We start from the raw sequence: 15,422 nt of genomic DNA, 5'->3' as shown, positions 1-15,422 counted from the left end.
ATCTCATTTCCCATTTGTCAAATTCAACCTTTTTATAAGTTCAGTATTTGGCTTCTTCTGACTCAGGTTAACAGAAAAAAGTACAGAAAATGCCACCAATTTCATATTCTGTAGCACATTGAACCCTGTAAATGAGAATATGTTAAAGTAACAACTAATCCAGATTTGTTTGAGAATTTAAGATATTTACGTCTTAAATGGAGGTCTGAGGTGTTGCACTAATGATGTGTGAATCACATACTGAGAATGGAAATGATATGCTAACGGTTTTCAGACAATGACCTTTTCTCAAACAGTGACTCTGTTTTAGTTAGGTCATAATACCTTAGGTCTCTCGAATTATGAACTGCACACTATAGTACTTAACTGATTAAAATTTCTTGGTCTGGAGGAATTTTGAATTTAAATATTACTCCTTGAACTGTCTTGCCTTATTTTAAGCCTGGAAATTATTTTTTACATTCAGCTATTTTATATTAGGCTTTGTGCATCCTGAGTAGCAAAGTTATTTATTAGATGTTATTTCACTATTTCACACATGTGTGCTTAAAGAAACTATAGATAAAATTAGTTTAAGAACAAGTCTGTAAAATAAAATGCCTAAAAAGTGAAAATGTACTTTCTGGTGATAGACAATGAAACTGTGATCAAAGGCAACTACCACATGTTCCTCAGCAAGAAGGTATCTAAACATCCCATTTTTGTCACTTATTGATAGTCAAGTCAGAGATCAATTCGTAAAGGTAATTATGCTTGCTTTTGTGTGTACCTTCAGCATTTACACTTAAGCACTTTTTCATGCTACTGTTTCTTTTTAAGCAGCTTTTCACAAGTCATTGCTCACATGTTTTGAGCGTGCGCCTGCCACACCTTTCACACTCACATCAGGTGAGACTTTGTGTCCCTTATTCTTCATCTGGCTGCAAAAATTTGGGCTTTAACTTTGAATTCTCTGTTGTTTCCCGGAAATAACCTTACAGAGCCAATGTAGGATTCCTTGGAGAATTTTCTTGCCTGCCAACTTTGCTTCAGTATTGCTTTATAGAGCAAAAATGATTTAAGCAGATTTGAGGTGATTCTGTGAAAGAAGACAAATTCTTGTAATTCAGTAGCCCAAGTTCCCACCTGTCTGGATTTGAAGGGTCAAAGGCCCTTCAGTTTTGGATGATGAAATGATCAAACTTGTTCACATCTGTAAGAAGAAACATTTTATTCACAGATACTGGGAAAAAACACAAGCTGCCATATTATACATCTATACACAAGGTTTGAAAATCCTATACAAAAACAAAGATCTTAGAAAATATGGGTTTTGATATGAAACGAGACCTCACATATTGTCACATTTTGAAAAAGAAGGTCTGTTTGTTTTTTTGTTTTTTTATTCATGAGCCCACCCTCTTCCTTAGTGAAAACCGAAATTATTGTAAAAAATTAGAATGGTAAAAATGGAGTAGAAATCATCTGTAAAAATGGTTAAAAAATCTCATGCAGCATCTTCTGTGAGGGCCTGAGAGAGCACATCTTTGTAAAATGAGACAAAACAAGCACACCAAGATAAATCGTTACCAGTCTGGTTTTTCATGTTTTTGGAACAATCATTCTCTCAGATCTCTCTTCTTCTCTGTGTGTCAGCCATTTGATTCATAAACGCGTTTGGGTGGCTTCAAAGAGCAGATATGATTGATTTTTGCTGGGCACCGCTACAGTCACCGTCCATTTCTGCATTCTTTCACGAGAGGAAGCAGATTTAGTCATTGTGGGAGATGCTTCTTAAATGTTGCCATTTTTTTCTAAACAGTCTTGTTGCAGATAAAGATTAACGTTGCTGCTGAGGACCTTAAAGTAGTTACAGTGTAAATGTGCTGGAATGCATAGAACTGAGGCTTGGTAGCACTTGGGAAATGCACTGTTTAGGAACAATACTGTACAGGAAGAGGCTGGCACGTTGGCGCGGTCTCATTTGTGTCTTACATTACATAGTCCAAACCATTTGCAGAGAAATAAGGCTCAAAGAAGAGCATCCATAGACCTACTGTCACAACTTAGGGTGGAAAAATCTCTCAATGTCCATCACAGTGCCTTTCTGATTGTTTTGGCTTCATTTTTTTGATTTCCAGGGAAATAAACATCAGTTAGCACATTTCAAATAAACTTTGCTTGCCATCAAACACACCAGCTGATCCACAGAGACCCATTTTGATAAAGGCAACTGTAGGGAAAACAAATCATTTCCATCCTGTGAGCTTTTACAGGCCAGCTGACAGGAGGAAAGGCGGTCTGTGATGAAATAATACTGTCCAGTTTGAACGTCTAGAAAACTACAGGAATACAAATTGAAATTAAGGCGCAAGAGGTTGAATGACCATGGGGAAAATGCTGACTTGAGGTTAGAAACAAGAGAAAAGGCAAAGTCTGGGACCGCAATAACATTAGCTTATTGCTTCTTATTTTTTCTTTATTTTTCCCACTTAAAAAAAAAGGTTAATTGTACACACCACACATTCATTTAAATACGCTATACAATGCGGTATAAAATATTTTTTTCTTAAAAGCAACGTGTTCAGGGTTATGTTCAGGTTAACACCTGCGTCGTATGAAAAATAATGACTCAAAAAGAACATTAATAAAGGCACTTCAGGGTGTTTGTCAACTTTTCAGTAAGTGATAGCCACTGCTTTGCCATGAAGACAACAGCGTTTGTGCTCACGCTTCATTCCTCTGTCCTAGACAACGAGGCACTGTAGCTCAGATGGTCGAGATCTCCTATGTTTTTCAGTAAAGCTCCGCTCTTGTCCCCCATCTGTCTCTTTTGTACTTCATTCCAGTGATATCTATAGACTGACTGCTACATCTCTTCTACCTTTTTCTTCTCACTTCCACTTTCTTTTAGATTCCTACTTGCTTTTGTCCTCAGACTTCAACTTCCCGCAGTCCCTCTTGAGTGCCGGGTGTCGACGGCATGCTGATGTCGAAACATGTCACCATCATGACGTGGGACTTGCAAAGATTGACGCAAAACTCCAACTCCTCTGTGGCCTGTGCCAAGGCCTCTAGGTACTCTGGAGACTCTTTATCCATACTCTGGTCCACGTCAACTGATGAGACAAGAGATCTCGTCTTAGGGCTTAAAACAAATGTATTTTTTAGGCTAGGGACTGAAATATCAGTACACCAAAAGTAACAGTGACTTACATTCTCCAACCCACTTGCTCGGATCCATCATTAGTCGAACCTTTGTGTCCTCTAGCTCCTCCAACAACACTTGATGCTTTGCTCTTAATTCTCTCACCTGCTGTTGCCTTCTCTCTAGCAACCTCCACTTGCTGTTAAAATACACCAGACCCTAAAATAGGATAAAAATGGGATTATTTATTGCAGTAACCAGAAGATTCTGTAGAGTCCGTTAAGAGAGAGTAAACAACCAATTTCTAATTGTGAAGAGTAAATCAGTAAAGTAAGTACTTTGAATCAAGCCTGCATATTTCCTTTTTCTGTCTATCTTGACCACAAACTGCATATTGAAAGAGTTATATTTTAAATGAAGCATCCAATTAGATTTGTTTAATACAGAATCTCAGCCAATATGAAAAACAAACATACCTTTTCAACTTCTTGGTAGGGTTGCTGCAAGAAATTGAGACAAAAATGTTGGATCAGTAAATGATAACCATGTGTAAAACCGTGTATAAATATTGTTTTAGAAGTAGCGTGCAGTAAGATTTTGCAAGTCTGCAAAAGAAAATCACATCATTACCTCTGACTAAAGCAACAGAACAGAAAAAATATACAGTGCCTGAAAAAAATATTTAATTGACTTCAATAACAAACTACAATATATATTATAATGGGCTTTGTTGTAACAGAACAACAAAAAGCTTAGCATGACGTCATTCTGAATTGCCTTACATTCATATTCCTTTCCTAACACTGTAGAAGAAACACATTGCCACAGCATGATGATTCCTCCACCTTGTTTCACTTGAGGAATGAATGAAGTGCAGGGTTAATCTTTCTACTGTATTTAGGTGAGTTCTGGATTTTATTGAAGTATACCAAAATAAAAAATTAAAAATTTAGGTTTTAATCTAATCCCACAAAAATACCCTGAAGGTTGTAGTTGTAGTATGAGAAAATGTTAAGTGTGTGAATTCTTGTGTAACAGTGTAATGGTTTTTCTGATTAGTTGTTAATATTTTTCAATCAAGGTATTCTTTTTTAAGAAACATATTTAATGTTTTCAACAAAAGATTAAAAGAAAGCTAACGGGAGAATTCATTCGGCAGTTAATTTCGTAAAGTGAGGATGTATTTGCATTTGTTCACATGGTCACTCTATTAATGTCTGTCTTTTGCTTTCATTTTTACACACTTCCCTGGTTTTCTCACATTCAAATCAGAAAACCCTTATCAGTACACTAGACTTCTGACATTCATGGGGAATGCTACCAAAATACCAAGCACAAAGTCTGGACACAGACATTTTAACACCAGGATTTGCTGCTGAGCTAACTGAAGGTCAAACGTCTGGGGCATATTATTCTTGTCCTACTTGTTAAAAGGAAGTTAGATGGAAAAGATTCAAGTTATTTCCACAAAGTCCTGCAAATCGTGGTGGCACATCTTGAGTATGAGTGGCAATAATGCTGCACTTGCAAAACAGGCTTAACAAGCAGAAGTCACAAGCCCTTCACCCAGACATGACAAAGGTTTAGCAACATGAGCTGCAAACAGTCTGGTTTGACCCTCTGCTCACCTCTGTGGTTTCCTCCTGACGCCGTCTTTGGAGCCGTTCCACATCATCAATCTCATATACTTTGATCTCAAAGGGCTCTTTCAACTGTCCAGACATAGGAGGCAAGTCCACCCACTGGCCTGCTGGGGCCACCTTTTTCCCCAAGGACGACGTGTCTGGCAGGGGTGCAGGAATAAGTCGCCTTCTCTGGAAGCCTTGAAAAATGCATACCATGCAGTTAGATAAGCATTTTCTATATTTGGTTAAGGACAAGGCAAGCTTACACAATGCTATCCAAAGTGTCTCACAGGTAAATAAAGTGCATTACAAGAATAACATGTAAGCGTCATTGAAGAATTGTTTCAAATTAAAACAACTGAATAGCCAAGACAAAAATGAACTAATCTAACCATATTTACAGAAAGGCTGCAGGAAACAGTAATGTTGCAGTGGTTTGAATGAGTGAACAGCTAAAGGGTCAGCTGCCATGCTTAATACCAGTTTTTGGAGTCAATAGAAAGGGTTTCAAAATCTATACTTTAAAAAAAGGGAACCAGGACATTGTTTAAACTTAAGACTAATAAAATATGACAAATTTTTGAGGTGTAGGTCAGAAATCCAGCATAGAATGAGCAGCAGGTGCCCTACTGTCTTTTTTAGAGACATCATTGCATTATTCAATTCCACAGAAGAGTAAACAAAGCACAAGTTTTTTATGTGTTCCATTTTGACTTGAATCACTACATTCTGGCAATGTTTTTAGGATGGCCAAAGCAGTAAACTTGACATGTCCATAACAATATTGCAGTTTCTTGCATGCTTTGTGGTCTTCAACCAATAGCCTTTCATTTTGTGGACAAAAACCAACAACTTATGTCTTTTTTCTGTTATTCTCTGTGCGTCCATTACATCTGTTATTTTTCTTACCATTAGCTCTTTTCTTGGGATACTTGGAGCTCCTTGCTCTGCCTGAAGAAGAAATCCCACTTTCACTCATGGAGTCAAGGGCAGACGAAGCACTACCTGTGGCTTCACTGTCCCTCATCATGCTCTCATATCCGCTGCTGCCTCCACTGTGGTAGAACAGAGCTGTGCGGCCCATGGCTGGAGGCAACTCACCACTCAGCACGCTGCTGTTGTCACTGCCATGACCACTGCTATAGCGCTGAGGCCGTCTGGGTGCAGTGATTTTACTGTACGGAGAAGGTATCATGGTTGTGGGAGACTTGTCATCAGCCACATTTACTCCACTGTCATTCCCGCTGTCTGAATCTCCTGAACCTCTCCCATGCTTTCCTGATATGTTCCCTGTTGCAAGTTCGCTGACACGACTGTTTGCGGCCCTAATAGCCTGCTTTGTGCCCATGATAGTCCCTCTGCCAGGTTTATTTTGGACTGGAGTAGTAGTCCGAGAGCCTGATGTTCGACCTGATGGTGGGAGGTTGGCATTAGTATTCCGGGTCACGGGAGAGGCCAAAGATTTAGTAGAGGTGCTGAGGCCCTTGGAGTTGTTGGCTGATAGGGACCGTGCTTTATTTCCATTAACTGCTCCTAATGCTCTCGTATTTACAGCGGTTTTAGCCTGACTTGGCTTAATATTGTTTCCACCACTTTGAGTAGATTGGAAGGAAGCTATCGGAGAACTAGATGAATTAGGAATACCAAATCTTGGAATTGACTTGTTGGATTTGCTACCCAGACTTGCTCCACTGTTTTCCCTGCTAAGTGTAGCTCTGGAGCCAGAGAGAGAAAGGCTTTCACACCTTTCAAGTGACATTTGGCTGCCGTAATGCAGACCAACCTCTCCTTTAGGACCTTTGGCCTTCAGGCTAGAGGTAACTTTGGCTGTGTTGAGGCTGGAGGTTTTGAAATTGGTAGAGTCTGCTTTACGGTGTACCTCAAGTTCATCCTCTGATACAGCTGCCCTTCCCCCATAGGTCCTCATTGCCTCTCCATATGCTGACTTTAAGGCACTTTGGGGCAGCAAAATCTTAGTCTTGTGATCAAGGCTTGATTTCCTAACTGGAGGAGGAGGTGGTGAGGTGCAACCAGGCTTTGGGAGATTACTTGTTTTCTGTGAATTAGCCTTGTTGTTTTTCCCTAGCGAGGAGAATTTAAGGCTTCCAGAAGATGAAACAATATCTTGACTTCCCTTGTGATCGGAAGAGGAATGAATAACAGGCACCGTTCCCAGGGTGGTGGCTCCTCGCCTCAGCTGAGGCATTCTGCTGGGTGGATTTCTGGTAGCTGACTTCTCACAGCCATCAACCACTCTCTGGGATGAGGTAGAGCCCTGCACCTTGGGAGGGTGAGGTACACTGTTGCTGTTGCTAGATGCTTTGCTGGAAAAGACACCAGAGGGAGGGTTTCTGAGAAATCTGCTGGTGCTGCTGTCAGACGTCTGAGGTTCTGCGTGGTTGTTGACGCCCTGCCAGGGATCCTCCTGTTTAGCTTCTTGCCTCGGTGGATCTCTACTGCTGTTGCTGCTACTGCTACTGCTATGAGAGATGGATGAGGTAGGTTTAATCTTCCTGGGAAGACTAGAGTGGACAATCGAGGAGCCCTGTAGAAGTGGAGGGGAGCTCACTGAGTGAGCTTTGGATAATTTAGAAGTAAATCGAAGGGACCCTTTGGTTGATTCTGGGGATTGGGGGCATCTCGTCAATGACAGTTTACTTGATGTGGCACTGTTACTGTCTTGTTCAGAAAAACTGAATCCACTGTCATTTAAGGAGCTCTTGGCATCTCTTGGAGATGACATACAATGAAACATTTCAAGGGAATCAAAGAAAAAGGTGGACTCTGGCCCTATGTGTTGGGCCTGTGGAAGGAAAACATCTGTTGAATGGGCCCCTTCACTTTCCAAGGTGCAGACACTGACCTCACTCAACCAAGAACTGATAGACGAACCCCTGCTGTCTATACTCTCCATTGAGCACTCCTGGGTGGGTGTCACCATGGCAATGTTGACCTCAGATCCTCCCACAGTTGATGTGTAGGCATCAAATTCATCATTGATGCTGCTGATGATGCTGACAGGCCTAGAACCAGAGGCCAGAGCCTGAAGTGAGCAGTCACTGTTAAAGCTAATAATGCTTGATGGTCGACCCTTATCTACAATACTGCCAATGGAGAGCTCTTCCACAACAGTAAACACTAACTCATCCTCCCCATTCAGCTCCACTGGCTGCTGTAGGGTGACAGTAGCTCTAAGAATATCTCGATCCAAACACCTTTCCCTTAAAGTTGAGCGCACTTGACACACCTCTACAGGTGCTCTCAGCAAAGGCGATATGCAAGGGTCCCTTCTTTTAACAGCTTGGTGGCTCATTCCCACCGGTGGCATCCTGGTGCCTGATCGTTCTCCTTTTTCAGGATTTTCTATTTGTTGTGAAGGAGGTGGAGCTGGCTTCGGCAAAGCTTTCTTGTTGGGATAAACTTTCTCCCTTACTACAGGCTCCAAGCTTATGGCTATGGGAGGTGTTGATCTATTTGTGGTGACCTGGCTTTCAGTGAGTACCTTCTCACCATCTGCACTGGTTCTGCATACATTTTGGACAATCTCTGCTGGAACCCTTTCTGAAGGCATGCATTGTCTCTTGTTGGCATCAAGTTTGGGTATAACATTGGCACTGCAGGATATTTGAATAGGGATAGCTTGTTTAGTTGAGATTCCCTCTTGGTTGTTGTAAAGATTTACTCCAGTCTTTGGTGAATTACAGACTTGGTTTTCCTTGGATTTTTCTGTTTTAGGGCTAGCCTGGTTTCTCTTGCTTTCTCCAACAAAGGCAGTGGGCTCTTCACTACCATCTATACACTCCAATCTCTCCTGCAGCTCAGCAAATGTGTTGCACTTAAAGAACTGGTCTCTATCCTGAGGTCCTTCTTTTGCAGATCTCTTCTTGTTAAGCGAGGGGATAATGGGAACAAAGGCAGGTGGGCCTTCATTGTCACTAAGCTCTCTATCTGAAATTGCAGTTCCCCCAGGTCCGACATAAATGACGGTATCACAAGATTGTTCACTGCTTGAAGAGTATTCCGGGTCGCTGAGCAGAGCTGGCAGGTCTGGATCCAGGGCTACTGTCCGAGGGTGGAAAGGTCTTAAGTGTGGTGGCCGTCGAACTCTCCCTTCCTCACAGGAACTTTCCCCTCCAGATGAACTGGATGCATACTTCAAAGAAGAGCAAAACCAAAACATATAAGATTGCTATTAGAAAGAGCATTAGCTGCTTGAAAAGGAAGCAGTACAAAGAATCAGTTTCAAGTCCTACATTTAAGTCACTTGGTGTAGTGCATGGTTTGTGTACACTGATGTTCATCTTTCAAACTTACAAAGGAATTAGTATCCTGCAATTACTGCTTGTAGCGATGAAGGCTGTTGCCATCCCTCAGTGTACATTTTGTGTAATAATTACAGCAGCTGACATTTTATTGGTCTAAAACATTAATGTGATGACCATTGTATTTTTTTTATAAAACCTTTTTAACTGTTATGATGGATTGCAGATGGGTTTTTAATATTTCAACATATTTCACACTGCATGTCAATATTTATCTAAAGGTTAAAAGTACAAATCAATAGACACGTGGAAATTAATGTCAGTAAAACAAATTGCTGTATCTAAACAGCATAATGATCATCACTGGGACCACAACCAAATAAATACAGGTTGCAATTGGGCCTCATTAACTTTCCCTAATCACATTTACTTAGGCAGTGCTATCGATTACATGCAGAGAAGCTGAGAAAAACTTAATCTATGATATGGAGAATTATTTGGGTGCATGTGTAACAATCTCATCTTGATGCAGATTTTATCTTGATTAAAAATAAATTTACACCTTAAGAAGACAACAAAACTGACCATGACAAGTTCTTATATTGGTGACAAACTACTTTTTCATAAGTACAAAACAGTCAGATAAATTGTTCTTATGGCAAATACCATAGCAACAAAAAGCTAAAAGGAATGCAGTCTTATGTATATAGAGCATACCTTTGATTTCTTCTTCCTCATACGGTGAATACGAGAAGCCAGCTGGATTGTGTTGAGTGAATCAGCATAGTGGTTTGGGGAATCTGAGATATGGGCAATCATGGTGGTTCTGCAGTTGATGTTGCCAAGAGACTCCCTCAGCAACATTGTTAGTTTGCTGTCCCTAGAGAATGAATTAAAGTTGCTATCAGCAAGCGGCCCTGTCATGTTTTAAACAATGACAAAAGTAACTGATGTGTTTTGCTGTCTGGGGAAGAGTCCTTAATACATGAAGTGAAAAAACCTCCCAGGTGACAAACTGTTAATCTTTTAATACTTAAAATACGATTACAATCTTGTGTTACACAAGGAAAAATTACTGTCTAAAGGAAAATAAATTATCAACCCATGCACTGAAACAAACCCATAATCAATTATGGTTTTCTTACCTGTAAGGTACATGTTTTGCTCCATTTGTCAAAGCCATTATGACGTTTCCCAGTGCGTTCAGGGAAAGACACATGCCTCCACCTCCATCTCTGCTTTTGCTCAGGACCTTTTCACAGCTTCCCAAATCAATAAGGTGCAGTCTGCTCCGTCCACCCGACACTGTGCCAATGGAAGAAGGGGAACCAGGTAAGCAGAACAAAGACATTCCCCTTTTGAAGTTACTGTGACAGTAGCAACATAGCACTGTGTTAACTGTCCAGTTTGTTTAGGAGAAAGATTCCCACTGAGGTCATTCAGTTACAGAACAACCAGCTTTATGAAAGCAAAAAAATAGAGCAGATAGATCAGTAAGTCTGTGGAGAAGTTTAAAACAATATCCAAAGCTCTCTACATCTGAAACTGCTAAATCTACCAACTAACAAATGGAAATAGCTACATCAGTGTAGCTAATAAGACCACTCTTAATCCAACCAGCTGGATTCCTAAAAAATATATAACTCTGTGTTTGTTTATGTTATGTGAAAATAATAATAAATCCATCACAATCAGGATTAAATATTTATTCTAATGAACGAATAAATTAAATTAACGATTTTATATTTAGATATGAAATAAGGCATTCCTTCTCAAATCAAGCACATCATATGAACAGTTATCAAATAATTATTTATTTTCAAGACAAATACACTCTTTTTATCAATTGCGGTGCAGGAAAATTCACATTTTTACTGTAAAGTGAATGCCTCAAAAGTCAGCGTGGAGGCTTGAAGATTTTACAGAAATACTAACTTCCTCCTTTGCCGCTTTTCTCCATGCGATACTGGTAAATATGTAGTGTGAACAGCATGTGCGAGTTGCGCCTTTCATCTTCATCTGCATCTGGCCTGCTGGTGCTGCGCGCGGCGAGGGCTGCATCCAGGAAGAAGGCAGCTTTCTCAGCAGTTGGGGCTCGAAGCTCGCTCTGGTTCTGGAGCTACAAGGTTAAAGAGCAATGGTGATGTGAGCAAAAGAAGGTGTAAAAATGCAGGCGCAGAAAAGGATAGGAGCCTGTTAATTGGGCCCCAGCATACATTAGAGTGTGTCTCCGGGGCAATTAAAACAGCAGATATGCACACAGAAGGAGAAGGATTGAGAGAGGTAAGGTAGGAGATGGTAGTGGTAGGATACAAATATAAAAAAGGGAGTGGACAAGAATGAAGGTAGAAGAGATCATACAGAAGCCCACGCGTGGCTGCTGAGAGGAAGACAAGCTTCAGAGGACTGCATTTCCTTTGAAGTCAAAGTCCACAGTTGCCCCAAAAACAACATCTGTCAGAAACACCTGTGAACACCTTCAAACATCCAGTTCTTACCATCCCCCAGTATTACTTCTATTGTGCTATAGAGGCCTGATTCTTATTCATCCATAATAGATGCTGACAGGAGAGTCCGCATGAGAGAGAAGAAAGCTATCAATAACATAGATGAGTTTGGCTTATACATTAAACATGGACAGAAGAAGCATAATCGAGACAGATAACCGGGAAGTCCTGGGAGATGTGGAATGAAAGAGAAACTCACACAGACGCACTAACAAGAAACTTAAAATCTCTTTGGAGGAAAAAAGAGAGGTGGATCATAGAAAAAAAGATCAATACTCGGATAACACTGGAACCCACGGAGAGAGTGAAAGGATCAGTGAACAAAGGAAGAGTGAAGAGCTATAGCAATACTCACCTGAGTGCCACAGATGGGATCCTCTCTCAGATGGATTCCCGGGGACTGGCCCTCCTGCAGACTGCCTGTTGACACCTCAGACAACAAGTCCTTCAGCTCTTCGTCTTTCCCAAAGATTTCCACAGCAGACACACGGACTGAGAAGCGAGTGCCCGTCTTCTCCTTGCGCTCGTTGATGAGCTTGAAGAGCCAGGAAATAGCACAGGGCACAATGCCCAAGCTCTGAGTGGAGCTGTCTTTGCCAATCATGGTGTATGTTTTGCCTGTTGAGTTAAAGAGAAAGGGATAAAAATGGAAATTTAACTAGAAACATTTATTCTCACATAAAAAATGGCTTGTATTTCTGAACCTTGATTTTTTTTTTTTTTTTTTTTTTTTTTTTTTTGCATTTTATCACATTACAATGGCAAATGAAATAATTTGTATTGGGATTTTATGCAAAACACCAATGCAAAGTAGTGCCTATTGGTGAAATTAAATCTTATTTTAATAATCTATGTAGTATGGCACCACCTTTGCAGTTAGTATAAGTAAATCTTAACCAGCTTTGCACATGGAAAGATAATTTTTATCTAAATCATTTTTTCAAAATAGCTTAGGCCCCAATTTTCATGGAAGATGTATGTGGACATGATTACCGAGTCCTACCAGAGATATTGCAACAGATCTTGGGCTGGACTTTGACTGGATCGTTCATTCACTTAAATATACTTTAATCATACCCATTCCATTGTAGCTCTGGATGTATTTTTAGGGTTGTTGGAATGCAATCCTTCACCTCAGTGTTTTTCAGCCCCTAACAGGTTTTCTCCTGTTAGGGGATGAGATTTTATCTCAGATGCAAAGTCAAAGGCTTGGGTTGGAATTCAATTATGATTTTGGATAATTAGAAAAAAAGTCCAAATGCACACTTTGCAGATTCTTGAATCCCATGTTAATTTTCTTCTAATTGGCAATTATGTGTTACTTTGAGTTTGTCCCATTCAATCCCAATACAACCCATTTGGGTTTGGGATTCTGACCTAACAAGATGTGGAGGTCTTACGGGGTACAGGTAGTGTTCTGAGGCCTGTAATTTGAAGCTGCAAATATTATGCCGGCTGTCTTTAATTGGCGAGCGTTTTAAACCACATGGAAATTATCTGAAGGTTACAAGGTTTAACAATTAGTGAAGGAAAAGAAAATGACTGGTGCGGGGCATCAGAGGTAACATAAAGTTAAAGTAAAATCAAATGCTAATCCAAGGACTTATTCCAGAAGCAGTCATTCTGTGGAAAATTATAGCTAACAGCACCAAGAGAGAAGCACGCTCTTCATCCTAGGAGGACTGGCTGGACCAATTACTAAGATTTTAATTAGAGACTGAGCCCTGAAGCTTGTACGCAGCACTTTAGCCCTCAACCCCCCCACCTCAAACCAATTCTTTCTTCCCTCCAATCTCCGATTCCTTGACTCACCCCAGTGCACTGCTAAGCCAATTGTGGACATCAAGCGTAGCTAACAAAGAGCAATGAGAGTTTTTTTCCCTGAGACTAACAAAGGCTGTTGTCTAATCTGTTGCCGGTGGAGGAGCTTACCGAGCTTGACTTGGCCGAAGCAGAAGATGCAGCCGTCTGCTCCGTTCACTACAGATTGGATGACCTCAGCCACTGTCCCTGAGCACACCTCAGCCTGTGAGAGAGTGAAACATATACTTGTCACTGTCAAAGTCTAGATGTGACACGTCTAAAACAATAAAATAAAACAGGGCAAATACCAAGAAGCATGTTGATTTTGGAAGTATAAAACATAAATGAACCACAATCAACCCGTTTTAAAAATCTCTTCTTCACAAAAAAGCCTTTGTGGCCACGCCTACTTTTAAAAAAACAAAGTGAGTACCATACATGGATGATGTCTCACCTTAATCTGTCTTGTCTGATGCAATACTGTAGTACACAAATTCATTTCCAGTTTTAAAAACAAACCTTTAGAAACAAACACAATTTTTGCTGTCATAGTATCTTTGTAGAAAATATGAGTTAGCTCCGTGTAAGCAAATGGGTGACGAGGGTGGAGTTCTCATCACCTGCAATATCTCTCTTCGAAACACTTTTTTAAACACATGGAATATTTAATATAAGGAAAGTATCAACTCGAGTCCAGGAGAAGAAAACACAAAGTTGTTCATGATACATTTTAATTTTTTCTACATTTTTTTTTTTACCAAGCAGATTATAGCCTGATCTGGATTGGAAAGGAAAAGTTGTAAAAATGAGATACCAAGTGAGGAATTTCTATTACTCAGGTATGTTTTTGTGAAGGTTGCACTGTGTATTTTTGTTTCAGCATCGGCCCTCTGGGAGCAGTGGGCCCTTACCATACATCACACAGCAAACAAGACCTGTAACAGCTGAACAGCTTGCTGTAGCTGTTAGCCACCAGCAGAGCCGTCCCAGAGGCACAATCCAGCAACTTGGCTTCAGCTCTGCAGCAGAAACATTTAGACTTCAGCTATCAGCACCATACTTAGGAAAATAATTGTTCCATGTAGGTGGTATGATGGAAGATCTGGGGCTCTCTCTGTTATGGATATGCTGCTCTACACCAGTAATCACAACCTCCTTTACTTGAGTTTATTGTGCTATTTGGAAAACGAATAAAAGGATAAATGGTGATATAAATCTTAATGTTAAATTGCAAATCTGTGCCAAGTAGAAAGCTTGTCTAATCCTCTTCTGCAATACAGTAAATATAACGCTGACCTTTTTTTGTGTCTCAGCGGGAGTTGTGTGGTTAGATATAGAGTTTGGATATAAACGGAGTGGATTCAAATCATTCCTCAGACAGTTTAAAAGCCCCAGCTGTTGGGCTCACACTGGTAAGATTGCCCCCTGACCCAAGACAAGCATTTTTCTCTAAGCCCCTGGTCACACCCTGCAAACATAAAGATTGTCTCTTCGTCCTTGAGAAGCTAAATTGCCACCTAACACCTTAAAAAAAAACACACGCACATGAACACGCATAGAGGCTCTTACTTGCGAGGCATCATGGGTAAAAACAGCATCGAAGGCAAATATCTTTGGGACGGCCACAGTGGCGGATCTCCTGTGCCCTGAGCTGGAGTGTGGGCTGGATGCAGGGTCGTAGAGGGTCAGCTGCTTTTTCCTGCTGTCAACTTTTAAGAAAGACTGAGACTCTGAGGAGTCCGCAGCCTCCAGAGACGGACAGATTCGCATCATCACTTTCACCTAGAAGGATAAGCAAAAACCAGGATGGAAAAAGCTGGATTAGAAAGTGGGAACGTGCAAAATGTATGAAACAGAAAAGAGGAAATGGAGTCAGCAGAGATTTATCTCTTGTACAGTGTGAAGGTGGAGAAGAAACTCAAGTCTAAGAACCTTTACTCGTCTAAAAAAGAGGAAAAAACATACTAAACATTCTGAATGTGTTGTTGGAGGGGATGTTGTGTTATTTTTTTAATTAATTGTTTTAATAAATTGGGTATTCAGAAAAACATTTTTTGTTTTCTTTTGGACAAAATAACTTTTTACTTTTTTGCATGTT

The 15,422-nt window shown here is 40.4% G+C and overlaps 1 protein-coding gene across 4 annotated transcripts in view; it reads right to left on the bottom strand.

The window, feature by feature from the left end:
* Positions 1–1,195: 1,195 nt before the first annotated feature.
* kif26ab (kinesin family member 26Ab) overlaps positions 1,196–15,422 on the bottom strand; it is a 79,453-nt gene continuing 65,226 nt past the window's right edge. For all 4 annotated transcript variants that reach the window (XM_055038386.1, XM_055038387.1, XM_055038389.1 and 1 more), the window contains 11 exons: positions 14,894–15,106; positions 13,454–13,547; positions 11,877–12,139; positions 10,950–11,133; positions 10,160–10,319; positions 9,732–9,894; positions 5,662–8,905; positions 4,756–4,949; positions 3,604–3,627; positions 3,196–3,346; positions 1,196–3,098 (listed from right to left, as the gene is read on the bottom strand). In XM_055038386.1, the coding sequence (XP_054894361.1) occupies positions 2,914–3,098; positions 3,196–3,346; positions 3,604–3,627; positions 4,756–4,949; positions 5,662–8,905; positions 9,732–9,894; positions 10,160–10,319; positions 10,950–11,133; positions 11,877–12,139; positions 13,454–13,547; positions 14,894–15,106 (4,875 nt within the window). In that variant the 3' untranslated portion in view covers positions 1,196–2,913. The remainder of the gene's footprint in view (positions 3,099–3,195; positions 3,347–3,603; positions 3,628–4,755; positions 4,950–5,661; positions 8,906–9,731; positions 9,895–10,159; positions 10,320–10,949; positions 11,134–11,876; positions 12,140–13,453; positions 13,548–14,893; positions 15,107–15,422) is intronic.

This window comes from Poeciliopsis prolifica, unplaced genomic scaffold (genome assembly GCF_027474105.1).
Source record: "Poeciliopsis prolifica strain line A6 unplaced genomic scaffold, Auburn_PproV2 SCAFFOLD013, whole genome shotgun sequence".
NCBI lineage: Eukaryota > Metazoa > Chordata > Actinopteri > Cyprinodontiformes > Poeciliidae > Poeciliopsis > Poeciliopsis prolifica.
This window is presented reverse-complemented; position numbering and strand designations above follow the sequence as displayed.